We start from the raw sequence: 15,330 nt of genomic DNA, 5'->3' as shown, positions 1-15,330 counted from the left end.
GGTCAGTACGTGACGTCAATAAAATCCAAGCAAAGAGCTATCGTAAAAATTAAATTAAAACCAGCGTTTCGTCAAAATAAACTTTGCAATTAACTGCATTGGCTGAAGGCCTGATGAAACTTTTCTAAACGAACTCCACTAAACATCAGTAGCTACATTTTTAGTTTCATGAGTGAATCCCACAGATGTATTTACCTCTGCATGCACTTTAAAATGTTGCTACCCAGCTTTTGGTTTCAGTGGTATTATTGCTAGCATACCCCTATAACATGGTGTCAAACTCTGGCCCGCGGGCCAAATATGAAATCTATATGAAGTCTGCAGGTGTACCTAATGTTGTGGCCCAGCAGCGACTGCAGCACGGATTTCATATTTCATTCATTCACAACTCCTCCAACACGAACATTATTGTTTTTGCACTTTTGGCTTCTTATTAAATAACTTTTTCAAATAGATTCAATCTTGCACGTGGAAACTTCAAGTGTGGGCTTTAGTTGATATAACACTCCCGTCAGGAGGTGCATTCTACGCCGGGGGTGCTGCAAAGGGTTCTGGGTATTTGTTCTGTTGTGTTTATGTTGTGTTACTGTGCGGATGTTCTTCCAAAATGTGTTTGTCATTCTTGTTTGGTGTGGGTTCACAATGTGGCGTATATTTCTAACAATGTTAAAGTTGCTTAAACGGCCACTCTCAGTGTAAACTGTATCGCTGTTGATGAAGTATGCTTTGCATTTGCGTGAGTGTGCGTACAGGAGCTGCTCATATCTTGTGACTGGGCGGGCACGTTGTTAGAAGGGATGTAAAGCGGACGTGACGTCAGCTCGTAGAGGACTTTAAACGCAGTGCCTGTAAGGCACGCCCCCAAGACTGTGGAATACGAGATATAATGACTGATGAGCACCTTCGTTCGATAATGAAGGTTGCCTCAGCTCAAACCCTGAGCCCCGACATTAATGAACTAGCATCCAAGAAAAGATGGCAGGTATCTGGCTTGGGCACATCAGATTAGATCAGTGTGTTGCAAACTGAGCAGTTAAAAGTCCTGAAAGGTTGGTTTATTCATTATTTTATTTTCAAATTTATTAGCCTGTGGAAAAAGTTAATGTTGATATTTGCCTCAGAAGGCTGCAAATAGAAAAGAGGCATTCAATTTTTATTTAAATTGTATTTGATATATATATATTTTTTATTATTATTATTTGAAACTCGATTTTGCATGTCACTATAAAGTTATATAAGCCTTGCTTGTTCAATATTCAATGCAAAACTTGTTTGGGTCCCTATTAAAAGGTTAATTTGTTCAACCTTGGCCCGCGGCTTTGTTCAGTTTTAAATTTTGGCCCACTCTGTATTTGAGTTTGACACCCCGGCCCTATAACATTGGTTCTGTTGCTGCTTTGTCGCGCAATATACTTGTAAACATAAATGAACAAGTGATCATTAAGAGCAACATTTTCCATTCTAGTGCAAATCGTTATTAAAGTAAAAAAGTTCCTGCCTCTTTGTGGTTTAAAGAAAAGTTTGTTTATTTTTGTGGCTGCAGCTAAGTAGTAGTAGTGTCATTCTGACAACTGTTTGTTATATGTTTGCAGAAACTACATTTGATAGGCTAAATTATCATTAGAATATTTTGTCAAATGTAATACAGGTATATGGAAAAGTAATCAGTCCACAGCAGTGGACACGAAAGCCATTAAGGTGACGTTGTACACCTTTGTCCCATCACCTTTTACTGTGAGAGGCACACACATCTGCACCACTTCATTGGGCTGGAACAAACACAATTATCATTTTTAGAAGCATTTATCATTCTTTTTTTTAATTTTTTTAATAAGTAAACTCCTCACCTTGTGTCCACTCTGGGGGGTCCACGTGAGTGTGATGGTTCGTCTGGTGCCCGCATCTACGAGACTTTTGCTGGGCTCCACACTGAAGCCTTGCTGCTGCAGGGATGCCAGGTTGTCCCAGAGAAATTCGCAGCCCTGCAAACATCAACGTAGAATACAGATGTAACGATTCGTTTTAACAACGCCTCGAGATTAATTTGAGGTTTCCGGTACGATTCAGGGATTCATCCATCCATCCATCCATCTTCTTCCGCTTATCCGAGGTCGGGTCGCGGGGGCAGCAGCCTAAGCAGGGAAGCCCAGACTTTCCTCTCCCCAGCCACTTCGTCCAGCTCTTCCCGGGGGATCCCGAGGCGTTCCCAGGCCAGCCGGGAGACATAGTCTTCCCAACATGTCCTGGGTCTTCCCCGTGGCCTCCTACCGGTTGCACGTGCCCTAAACACCTCCCTAGGGAGGTGTTCGGGTGGCATCCTGACCAGGTGCCCGAACCACCTCATCTGGCTCCTCTCGATGTGGAGGAGCAGCGGCTTTACTTTGAGCTCCCCCCGGATAGCAGAGCTTCTCACCCTATCTCTAAGGGAGAGCCCCGCCACCCGGCAGAGGAAACTCATTTCGGCCGCTTGTACCAGTGATCTTGTCCTTTCGGTCATAACCCAAAGCTCATGACCATAGGTGAGGATGGGAACGTAGATCGACCGGTAAATTGAGAGCTTTGCCTTCCGGCTCAGCTCCTTCTTCACCACAACGGATCGATACAGCGTCCGCATTACTGAAGATGCCGCACCGATCCGCCTGTCGATCTCACGATCCACTCTTCCCCTACTCGTGAACAAGACTCCGAGGTACTTGAACTCCTCCACTTGGGGCAGGGTCTCTTCCCCAACCCGGAGATGGCACTCCACCCTTTTCCGGGCGAGAACCATGGACTCGATTCAGGGATATACTTGTTTATTTAGGACGATACGATCCAAAACGATTCAGTGAGTTAAAATTGGTTTAGTAACTTTTTAGCAAAAAAATTCAAACAGTGTGACTATGAAATAAATAGTGGATACTGGACACTGAAGGTGAACCAAAGAACCACCATTACATGCTATGTAGACCACAAGGAAGTGTTTGAAATGTAGAAAAACAAAATCATTGCCGCATTGCCGGCAGTAAGTCGGACCCGTTTCCAGTGAGGGTTGGACTCCGCCAAGGCTGCCCTTTGTCACCGATTCTGTTCATAACTTTTATGGACAGTATTCCTCGGCGCAGTCAAGGCGTTGAGGGTATCTGGTTTGGTGGCTGCAGGATTAGGTCTCTGCTACTTGCAGATGATGTGGTCCTGAAAGGCCCAACAACGTCTTTTTTTTTGAGGAAACTAAAATGTGCAAACAGTCCGCAGAAATCAATGATCAACTATTACAACTGTGCCATCAGCAGTGTCCTTACTTACGGATTTTTAGTGTGGTTTGCTAGCTGCACTAAAGCGAACCAACAGGCCCTCCAGCGAGAAAATTACAAGGACGATACTCCCAGAGATGAGTGCCATGTACACAACTCGCTGCCTAAAGCGAGTACACAACATCCTGAAGGACAGATACCACCCAGCACATGGCCTCTTCAACCTGCTGCCCTCTGGAAGGAGGTATAGATCGATTTGCGCCAGGACCACCAGAATGTCTCACAGTCTGTATCCCCAGGCTGTGAGACTGCTAAATGAACAGCCTGCCCCTTTGCTGCCCCGGACCATCTTATTACCTCACTCTTCACCACCTCAATAATTGTGCTCTGGACATTGCATTGCTGCAACATCAACGTAACACCCATCAGACATCTGACTGTTCCCACACCCACGTCCCTCTTATCGCGATCTTCCTGACAATGCTAAAATGCTAAAATGTAAACTATTGTCAATCTGCACATCAATGCAGTTTCTATGCCGCTGGACAAAGCTCAAACAAAATCTCGTTGTTCATGTATGACTTAAGTGTTATTATGACAATGACAATAAAGGAATTGATTGATTGATTGATGGCTTCATCTGGCCAAGATCTTCAGCTCTCACTGGATCGGTTCGCAGCTGAGTGTGAAGTGACTGGGATGAGAATCAGCACCTCCAAGTCCGAGTCCATGGTTTCCGCCCAGGAAAAGGGTAGAGTGCCATCTCCGGGTTGGGGAGGAGACCCTGACCCAAGTGGAGGAGTTCAAGTACCTAGGAGTCTTGTTCACGAGTGAAGGAAGAGTGGATCATGAGATCGACAGGCGGATCGGTGCGGCGTCTTCAGTAATGCGGACCCTGTATCGATCCGTTGTGGTGAAGAAGGAGCTGAGCCGGAAGGCAAAGCTCTCAATTTACCGGTCGATCTACGTTCCCATCCTCACCTATGGTCGTGAGGTTTGGGCTATGACCGAAAGGACAAGATCACGGGTACAAGCGGCCGAAATGAGTTTCCTCCGCCGGGTGGCGGGGCTCTCCCTTAGAGATAGGGTGAGAAGCTCTGTCATCCGGGGGGAGCTCAAAGTAAAGCCGCTGCTCCTCCACATCGAGAGGAGCCAGATGAGGTGGTTCGGGCATCTGGTCAGGATGCCACCGGAACGCCTCCCTAGGGAGGTGTTTAGGGCACGTCCGACCGGTAGGAGGCCACGGGGAAGACCCAGGACACGTTGGGAAGACTATCTCTCCCGGCTCGCCTGGGAACGCCTCGGGATCCCCCGGGAGGAGCTGGACGAAGTGACTGGGGAGAGGGAAGTCTGGGCTTCCCTGCTTAGGCTGCTGCCCCCGCGAGCCGACCTCGGATAAGCGGAAGAAGATGGATGGATGGATGGATGGACGATCCAAAACGATTCAGTGAGTTAAAATTGATTTAGTAACTTTTTAGCAAAAAAAAAGTCATTAAAACAGTTTGCTCCATCTTTTGACACTTCTTCCACTCCCGTCCTTGCACGCTACACCGCTACAACAAAGATGACGGGGAGAAGACGCTGTTGAAGGTGAACCACGTAAATAAGACCGCCCACAAAGCGGCGCATACTGAAGCGACTGTCAGAAAGCGACTTGAAGATGATCTGTGAAACATAATCTATGCAACATTTTGACCAAAGAACCACCATTACATGTTATGTAGACCTCAAGGAAGTGTTTTCAGTTGGGATGTCCGATAATGGCTTTTTGCCGATATCCGATATTCCGATATTGTCCAACTCTTTAATTACCGATACCGATATCAACCGATACGGATATCAACCGATATATGCAGTCGTGGAATTAACACATTATTATGCCTAATTTGGACAACTAGGTATGGTAAAGATAAGGTACTTTTTAAAAAAATTAATAAAATAAGATAAATAAAAATAAAAAAAATTATTGAATAAAAAAGAAAGTAAAACAATATAAAAACAGTTACATAGAAACTAGTAATTAATTAAAATTAGTAAAATTAACTGTTAAAGGTTAGTACCATTAGTGGACCAGCAGCACACACAATCGTGTGTGCTTACGGACTGTATCCCTTGCAGACTGTATTGATATATATTGATATATAATGTAGGAACCAGAATATTAATAACAGAAAGAAACAACCCTTTTGTGTGAATGAGTGTGAATGGGCGAGGGAGGTTTTTTGGGTTGGTGCACTAATTGTAAGTGTATCTTGTGTTTTTTATGTTGATTTAATTAAAAAAAAAACAAAGAAAAAAACCCCGATACCGATAATAAAAAAAACGATACCATCCATCCATCCATCCATTTTCTACCGCTTATTCCCTTTGGGATAAAAAAAACGATACCGATAATTTCTGATATTACATTTTAACGCATTTATCGGCCGATAATACCTGACATCCCTAGTTTTCATCTTAAAAAAAAATCATAATATGACCCCCTTAATTCGCCTTATAATCCGGTGCGCCTTTTGTATGAAAAAAAGACCTGACTAGACCTGCTCATCGGCAGTGCGCCTTACAATCCGATGCACCCTATGGTCCAGAAAATACAGTACCTTTTAAAATAAGGTTAGATCAATATATATATTCTGGAAGGCCAACTAGCATAACACAGATCAATATACTTGAATCTTAGGTACATACATCGATCTATCAATCAATCGTTACACCCCTAGTAATTGTCCAGAGAGCAGTTTAAGGACATTTAGTGAAGTTCATCATTTATACCTTCTTGCTGGTCCGGATGCAGCCCACCTCCAGCTCCCTGACTGCAGGCTTAATGGTCCCCATGCTGTAGCTGGCTCGCAGAGTAAGCAGCACAGGGATTTCCATCTCCCCTGACTGCACTACTTGGGGAGAAAACATTGACTCATTTACTCTCATCCAAGGACAGTACAGTGGTACCTCGGCTTTTCATACTCCTTGGTTTTTGTATGATTTAGTTTTGAATTAAAATGTTCGTCGAAGATGTTTAGGTTTTCCTACACTGCCTCTGTTTTAGTACAATTAAACACATGTTTTTTTTTTAACCTTTAAGCACGCTAAAGATTGACTAATCACACCCACTCTTGGGATCCATCCGCTGACAATAAGCTATCCATACACTTAGGTCAAACGGAATCCATCCTATTTGGGTCCCAAATCAAACTTAAGAAAGTCAGTGACTTCACTATAAAAGTGGATGACATTGTTATCACCAGGAAGGATGAGGTCACCTACCTAGGTTCCATTCTAGAGGCTAATCTTTCCTGTGATAAAATGGCAACCAAGGTAATCAAAAAGGTCAACCAACGAACAAGATTTCTGTACAGAATCTCCTCTCTGGTCAACAAAAGCACCTTGAAGATTCTAGCGGGAACTCTCATTCAACCCTTTTTCAATTACGCATGCACCTCCTGGTACCCTAGCACCTCCAAAACCCTCAAATCTAGACTCCAAACATTGCAGAACAAGCTAGTCAGATTACTTCTAGACCTCCACCCCAGATCACACCTCACTCCTACCCACTTCTCCAAAGTGGGCTGGCTCAGGGTGGAGGACAGAGTAAAACAACTTGCACTGAGCCTAGTCTATAAAATTCGCTACACATCCCTGATACCGAAGTACATGTCATTCTACTTCCTTAACGTAAATGACCGCCATAACCACAACACCAGGGGGAGCTCCACAAACCACGTTAAACCCAGATTCCAATCTAACAAAGGTCTTAACTCATTCTCCTTCTATGCCACATCAATATGGAATGCACTCCCAACAGGTGTAAAAGAAAGGGCATCTTTATCCTCCTTCAAAACCACACTAAAAGAGCACCTCCAGGCAACTACAACCCTAGACTAACACTCTCCCTTCCACATCCCACCTCCCCGGATTGTAAATAATCCTACGAAGTCAGACCTACACTGTTTCAATATCCATTTCTCAGATGATATAATTGTTGATGACTGAAGTGCTGATATCAACCAAACCTACCCCCCCCCCTCCACATCCCACCCCCCCGGATTGTAAATAATGTAAATAATTCAATGTATATACTCTGATGATTAACTTGTGTGATGACTGTATTATGCTGATAGAATATATTTGTACCATGAATTGATTAACGTGGACCCCGACTTAAACAAGTTGAAAAACTTATTGGGGTGTTACCATTTAGTGGTCAATTGTACAGAATATGTACAGTACTGTGCAATCTACTAATACAAGTTTCAATCAATCAATCAAAGTGTCATAAGTCAGCAATAAATTCATATGTTTCTTACTTTCAACGCTTGAAATCTTTTAAGAACTTTGGATTAACCTAATAATAACCTAATAATAGTGCTTACAGAGTACAAAGAAGAAGAATTATGAGAAATACTTTCAACCTTATTGAAAATAAGATATTCTTCATCTCAGTATGTTAATAATGACTGAATTAATTAATTAATTACATATTACAAAACTGTTGTATACTAATTGATAGATGTTATTTGATTATATAAAAAGGTCAGTAAATGATTCTATATATTTGTAAACGCTTTGAAGTGGAAAAGGGGTAGGATTAAATAAGCTTTGCTTCTTCCTACTCCTTTTCGGGCATGATGTAAAATGAAATGATATGAAATTGTGTGATGTATTATGATGTAAGTGTGTTCATGTTTGAAATAAACTAAAGAAAGAAAGAAAGAATGTTTTAATTATTTCTTGTGATTTCTTTTTGGCCTTTTCATCAAACTTTTTTTTTTAATCATGGAAAAATGCAAAATATGAAACATTTCTTAAATTAAATTGGAATATTTGAGGTATGGTATTTACGATCTACAAGTCAATAATTCCTGACAACATTAATTTTGTACAGGGGACAAAAAAATATTATTTTTACAGTGTCCACTTAGCTCGAATGAGCGAGAAAGCAGTCAAGACCTGTTTGAGTTTATTGCGTTCACACAAGTTATTTAGAAATATCTGCCATGTTACACACAGCATAACTGCCCAACAAGTGTTTTAATGGCAGTTACATTTATTTTTATTTTTATTTTTATTTTTTTATTTTTTATTTTTTTTGTCCTGTCCAGCTTCTCAGGCAAATCATATAGTTGATGTAGATGCCCATGTCGGCTGTTCAGATTTACTTTACAAAAGAGAAGTGTAGGATACTTCTCTTGTTGCCTTATTTGTATTTGACTTTATTAAATGTATTTATATTATCATTTAGTGCAGCCGGGCCGAAGCAGGAGGGGATAGAAAGAGAAAAAAAAAGAAGACAGAGGGGGAAATTGTGGGGACAAGAGGGGGATTAGACAGAGAGACAAAAACAACAACAGCAAACAACAACAACAACAACAATAGAGCAACATCAGCAAATATGACATGTACAAGTATGATGGTAAAAGTAATAGCAAATAAGCAGTTAGCGAAAAATAAAAAATAATACAGAAATGACAATGAGCATTATTACACTACAAATGGATCAATACAAATACCAATAGAAATAGCGCTATTGATAATGAACAATACCAATAATTTACCTTTATTATCAACAATACAGTTGTTTAAATGCAACAATACATATACGTAATGATAACTTGAGATACGAAAGAATGCAGAAAAATGGAGGGGGAGAAAGAGAAGCAACCTACATTAACCTTGTAGATTGTTATAGTCACAATAGGTTAAGCTTTGTCAGTGTGCCATGTGTTACACCCAGTTTACCCTAGGGCAACAACATTAATATATGTTTGATGAAACGTGATTATGTGCATGAGTGTAAGTATGCATATGTACTTGTATATGTACAGAATGTGTATATGTGTTTGTACAATGAATGTATATGTACAGAATGTGTATATGTGTTTGTACAGTGAATGTATATGTACAGTATGTGTATGTGTATGTTTGTATATTGAATGTGCGTGTGGATGTACGAACATTAGGTAGGTAAATATGTACTGTATTTGTGTATGTATGTGGGAGCGTAGGTACCTATGTACGTATGTGAGCATATGTGAATTTGCATGTACAATACATTCGACTCCCAGAGTGCGTGGGAGCCAGAGCACGGCCCCATCACCCCCGAGAGCCCAACCCACAAACAGGAGGCGTGGTGCAGTTACATTTATCATACTTGCCAACCTTGAGACCTCCGATTTCGGGAGGTGTGGGGGGGGGGGGGGGGGGCGTGGTCGGGGTGGGGCGGGGCTAAGAGGGGAGGAGTATATTTACAGCTAGAATTCACCAAGTCAAGTATTTCATATATATGTTACAGTGTTTCCCACACATTCATTTATTTGTGGCGACCCGCCACGAAAGAATTACGTCCGCCACAAATGGATTTTTCGGCTTTTGACTCATAAAAGCTCATAAAAGCAATAAAAGCTCATAAAAGCAATGGGACTCTGTCTGTGAATGTTGCTTGTAGTTACAACTCCGGTGCAGTAGGTGGCGGTAGCCTACTATGCAATGCAATAGCACTTAATTCACCTGGTGGGCAAGAAGAAGAAGAAGAAGAATACGACGACGACGAAGTAAAAGAAGAACGGACCGACCGGATCAAAATACGAGGGTAATATAGGTTATAGGTAGATAGGTTATAGCTGCATCGCTCGCGGCTCGTCATATATTTAACGTTAATCCGCGATTTCACCGAGCGTTTCACTGACGGTAAGCAGCAGGGGCGCTGAAAAGGGGGGGTAAAGGAGACGGATTCTAGGGGCCCATGATGGAGGGGGGCCCAGAGAGGCCCCTAATGATGATGAAATTATAATACAGAAAAAATAATGACACTAAGTTATTAACTAACATATAATCACACATGTTTTATTTCCCATGTCCTGGTAACAATACCTTTATTTGTTTTGGAAGCATCAACCCCTGCAGTACCCTCCCTTCCTCCCTCTATTTACGTAAAATGGTTCAGTCCGACTGGATCAGCTGCAGGTAGCGCACCTGCAATTTGTCACAGACAGCGCCACTGCGGGCAAAGCGGAGGAGACAGCAGTATGCCTCAAAAATCAGGCAGCCAAAAAAGAAAGAAAAAAAATAAGAGAGGAGAAGGAGTTGAAGGGTCGACAATATGTCACCCAATATTTCCAAAAAAAAAGGTGAGTTTGTTAGTTGTGGTAAATTATAAATGATAAATGGGTTGTACTTGTATAGCGCTTTTCTACCTTCAAGGTACTCAAAGCGCTTTGACACTACTTCCACATTTACCCATTCACACACACATTCACACACTGATGGAGGGAGCTGCCATGCAAGGCGCTAACCAGCACCCATCAGGAGCAAGGGTGAAGTGTCTTGCTCAGGACACAACGGACATGACGAGGTTGGTACTAGGTGGGGATTGAACCAGGGCCCCTCGGGTCACGCACGGCCACTCTTCCACTGCGCCACGCCGGTGGAAAGTTATGCATATTAACTTTGTCCCTGTCTGTGGTAATAAGCTAGCTCACTTTTCTCACCATGTTAGCTCAAGAAAACTCTAGATTTTTACATTTTACTGCTATATTCGTTAAATAATCAATCCAGTCAAACATTTATCAAGCTGTTCTTATTCAATAAGAGTTTATTTCCAATTTAAGAATCAGTGGTGCAGCAAATAAATGACTCAAAATGAATTCCATTGTATTCAGAGGGCTGAGTTCTTCCCCTACTGTACATGTCAACTGTGATGCTGTTCTTCTTTCAAAAATATGGTAATGATAGTCAAAAATACCATTAAAATGCATAATTGTATGTAAAACAGCATCATCAGGGGCCCTGTAAAGATTCTTTTCATGGGGCCCAAAATCCCTAGCGGCGCCCCTGGTGAGCAGCCTGACGCTGCTTCATTAACACCGCCGCTGTTTGACTCGGGGGCCAGGGCAGACGCACGTAGTAACAGTCACCTGTTTTCATACCGACGAGCTAACGTGTCCAGGTTATAACCCTAGCTGTTGTCAATAAACACACATGGACTGAAGCTAAATTGTCCACTGCAGCATGTGAATTCAATGAAAAGAATAAAATCTGAGCCAACCAGCTGTTAAAATGTTGTCCAGGTTAATGTTTTGGCCATTAAAGGCCCTTCATTTCAAGATTTCAACTGTGATCGGGCTTTAAACAGGTGGCTGACCTGTTCAGATGGGTGTAACTGCTACTGGTCAAATAATGTGAAATAGCATTTAATTTTACATGTATGCAATGCCATTTAAATGTAATTATAGATAATAATAATGATAATAATAATAATAATAAATACTGTGTAGTGTTGTAAATAGTCAACGGGAAGGATTTTAGTAAGATATAAGCCATGAGCACTACACAGCCAGAAAAAATCCTAGGCAGGACAAGTAAAAATATTGGTGCAAGTAGATTTGAGAAGTCGGGCAAGTAGAAAAAAACATTAACGTTGAACCCTACATGTGTTGAGCTGCTGCCGCTTAAGATCAAACGGCACTGTACATAGAGCGCTTCTGCTCGTTAGTAATAAATTCTAATGTTGGATGTTCACTCCTTCACACAGATGAGTATAGAAAAATATTTTCAACGGCCGAAAAGGGCTCGACTTGGAGAGGAGGTAGGCCTACAGTCCGGACCACAGGTGCGACCTGTTCAGCAGCAGCAGGAAGAGGAGGAGAAGGTTGACTGACTGTGGCAGGACACCTCTGCCTCTGTTTCACTTCATGTTGCTAGTAAATAATATGGTTGTAGTAGTAGGCTAAAGTTAAATTATTTAGTATTCACTAATTAAAGGGGCAGAGCTTTAAGAGACATTTTAGCTTTTATATTTTATAAGATATATTTTTTGTAAGGACCACAATTAATAAATATATTTCAGTGAATCACTAATTGTTCAAATCTGTATATAAATATGTACATAAAATGTTGTAATTATATTCCAACTCCGCGTTATTCTTGGTCATCGCCGCTGCCGCCGCCACCCCCCGACCACACCACCACAAATAGATGCCTGTCCTGTGGGAAACACTGTATATATATATATATATATAAGAAATACTTGACTTTCAGTGAATTCTAGCTATATATATATATATATATATTTATTTTATTATATATATATATATATATATATATATATATATATATATATATATATATATATATAAATAAAAGAAATACTTGAATTTCAGTGTTCATTTATTTACACATATACACACACATAACACTCATCTACTCATTGTTGAGTTAAGGGTTGAATTGTCCATCCTTGTTCTATTCTCTGTCACTATTTTTCCAACCATGCTGAACACCCTTTCGCAGGTACCCAGAAAGGTTTCGAGTACCACCAAAAAAACTGAATCTCTGAAGACAGTATAAAAATCTGTGTTAAAGGTGACAATACTGTTTGTATAATAAGCATGTTATTTTTTTTTACAAATGAGGGTTAAGAGTTCAGTACTAAAAAAAAAGAAAAGAATGTGGCTTAAGTACAGTTTTTTAATTGAGCTGCTGCATTTTTTCGTTGGGTTGTTTATTTATTTTGAGTAACTTCTATACATTTCTAAAAGGGGAGGAATGTAATAGTGATCTATGTTTGTCTGTTGCCATCTCCTGGTGAATGTTGGCTATAGCGTACTGGGGTTACTTTTTGGTTGGCCAACGATTTACGTGGTGTTGCGCACCTGACGTCACTCAGGTCCGCATGGAGCTGGAGGGGGCATGGCTTCCAGCTCTGCCTGAATTTCGGGAGATTTTCGGGAGAAAATTTGTCCCGGGAGGTTTTCGGGAGAGGCGCTGAATTTCGTGAGGGTTGGCAAGTATGACATTTATTTACTTCCATCAAAGCGCTGAGAATTTTGCATCATTTGCTGATGTCATCTGGTGGTCCAGGAGCGCAATTACACCAAAACAATATTTTCTTGTTTTTCCAATTGGAAAGAACTCGATTCATTAGATTTTGATGATAAAACAAAACAAACAAACAGTAATATATCAGGATTACAGTCCGGTAAAAAAAAATAGCAGTCATACAGGAGAGAGTTTTTAAGAAAAAGTGTGTATACCAGGGATATTGGAGTCATTTGTTTTGGGGGCCACATCTCCAGAAAGCTTAGCTAAGCTAAGTTTTTTTAACTGACCTCGTGGGCCATCAGTTGAATAGCCAGAATGATGAAAAAGAGAGGACCTAAAATGGAACCTTGAGGTACACCACTTGTATAACTAAAGAAGTTGAACAAATGACTACTGACTGCATCTGAAATAAACAAGCTACAGGAACACCTTAGTTACATAAATCACATTACGACCTGCCAAAAAAGGAGAGGACTTAAAGGCGTGCCTTGAGGAACGCCGCTGTTATGTAAATCACAAGTTTGGACCCCAGTGCTCTCTGCCAATTTGTTAACAGTGCTCCAAGTTCCTCTATACCAGTGTTTTTCAACCTTTTCTGAGCAAAGGCACAATTTTTTCATTGAAAAAATCCCGAGGCACACCATCAGCAGAAAACATTAAAAAATGAAACTCAGCAGCCGATATTGACAATAAAAAGCTGTTCCCGCAATTGTTGGATATGACTTTAAACCATAACCAAGCATGCATCACTATAGCTCTTGTCTTAAAGTAGTTGTACTGTCACGACCTGTCACATCACGCCGTGACTAATTTTGAGTTTTTTGGTGTTTTACTGTGTGTAGTGTTTTAGTTCTTGTGTTGCGCTCCTATTTTGGTGGCTTTTCCTCTTTTGTTGGTATTTTCCTGCAGCAGTTTCATGTCTTCCTTGAACGCTATTCCCCACACCAGCTTTGTTTTCGCAATCAAGACTATTTAAGTTGTGCGGACGCTATCCTTCTTTGTGTGGACATTGTTGATTGTCATTTCATGTACGGATGTACTTTGTGGACACCGTCTGCTCCACACTCTGTAAGTCTTTGCTGTCGTCCAGCATTCCATTTTTGTTTACTTTGCAGCCAGTTCAGTTTTAGTTTTGTTTTGCATAGCCATCCCTAAGCTTTAATACCTTTTCTCAGCGGCACTTAGCGGCACTAGCCTTTTGTTTATTTTTGGTTTAAGTGTTAGATACCTTTTTACCTACATGCTGCCTCCCGCATATTGTGATCACGACAAACCATGTTCCCGACATCTACAAAGCAATTAGCTACCTGCTGCCACCTACTGATATGGAAGAGTATTACACGGTTACTCTGCTGAGCTCTAGACAGCACAGACACACAACAACGGCACATTTACGGATTATAATTACTGGTTAGCAAAAAAATATTTTTAACCCATTTAGGTGAAATTAGATAATCTCCCACGGCACACCAGACTGTATCTCACGGCACACTGGTTGAAAAACACTGCTCTATACCAGTGTTTTTCAACCTTTTTTGAGCCAAGGCACATTTTTGTCATTGAAAAAATGCGGAGGCACACCACCAGCAGAAAACTTAAAAACATTAAACTCAGCAGTTGATATTGACAATAAAAAGCTGTTCTTGCAAGTTTTGGATAAGACTTCAAACAATAACCAACCATGCACGACTATAGCTCTTGTCTCAAAGTACTGTCACATCACGCTGTGACTTATTTGGGGTTTTTGGTGTCTACCTGTGTGTAGTGTTTTAATTCTTGTCTTGCACTCTTATTTTGTTGGTATTTTCCTGTAGAAGTTTCATGTCTTCTGTACATTGTTGATTGTCATGTCATGTTCGGATGTAATTTGTGGACGCCATCTGCTCGACACGCCGTAAGTCTTTGCTGTCGTCCAGCATTCTGTTTTTGTTTACTTTGCAACCAGTTCAGTTTTAGTTTTATTCTGCATAGCCTTCCCTAGCGTCAATGCCTTTTGTTTATTTTTGGTTTAAGGATTAGATACCTTTTTACCTGCACACTGTCGTCTGCATATTGTGATCACAACAAACCATATTTCCGACATCTACAAAGCAATTAGCTACCGGCTGCCACCTACTGATATGGAAGAGTACAACATGGGTACTCTGCCGCGCTCTAGACAGCACCGACACTCAACGGCACATTTGCAGATTATTATTACTGGTTTGCAAAAAATATTTTTAACCCAAATAGGCGAAATTACATATTTTCCCACGGCACACCAGACTCTATCTCACGGCAC

At 41.0% G+C, this 15,330-nt stretch overlaps 1 protein-coding gene across 3 annotated transcripts in view; it reads right to left on the bottom strand.

The window, feature by feature from the left end:
- Nucleotides 1-1,500: 1,500 nt before the first annotated feature.
- The window catches only part of cfap74 (cilia and flagella associated protein 74), a 152,916-nt gene continuing 139,086 nt past the window's right edge, over nt 1,501-15,330 (bottom strand). For 2 of the 3 annotated variants that reach the window (XM_061974844.1, XM_061974859.1), the window contains exons 37-39: nt 6,006-6,127; nt 1,848-1,982; nt 1,501-1,769 (exon numbers count right to left, since the gene is read on the bottom strand). In XM_061974844.1, coding sequence (XP_061830828.1) covers nt 1,665-1,769; nt 1,848-1,982; nt 6,006-6,127 — 362 coding nt within the window. In that variant the 3' untranslated portion in view covers nt 1,501-1,664. The remainder of the gene's footprint in view (nt 1,770-1,847; nt 1,983-6,005; nt 6,128-15,330) is intronic. The other variant, XM_061974851.1, reaches the window with a different exon arrangement.

Source organism: Nerophis lumbriciformis, linkage group LG01 (genome assembly GCF_033978685.3).
Source record: "Nerophis lumbriciformis linkage group LG01, RoL_Nlum_v2.1, whole genome shotgun sequence".
Taxonomy (NCBI): domain Eukaryota; kingdom Metazoa; phylum Chordata; class Actinopteri; order Syngnathiformes; family Syngnathidae; genus Nerophis; species Nerophis lumbriciformis.
The sequence above is the reverse complement of the archived record's forward strand: the minus strand, read 5'-3'. Positions and strand labels throughout refer to the sequence as shown.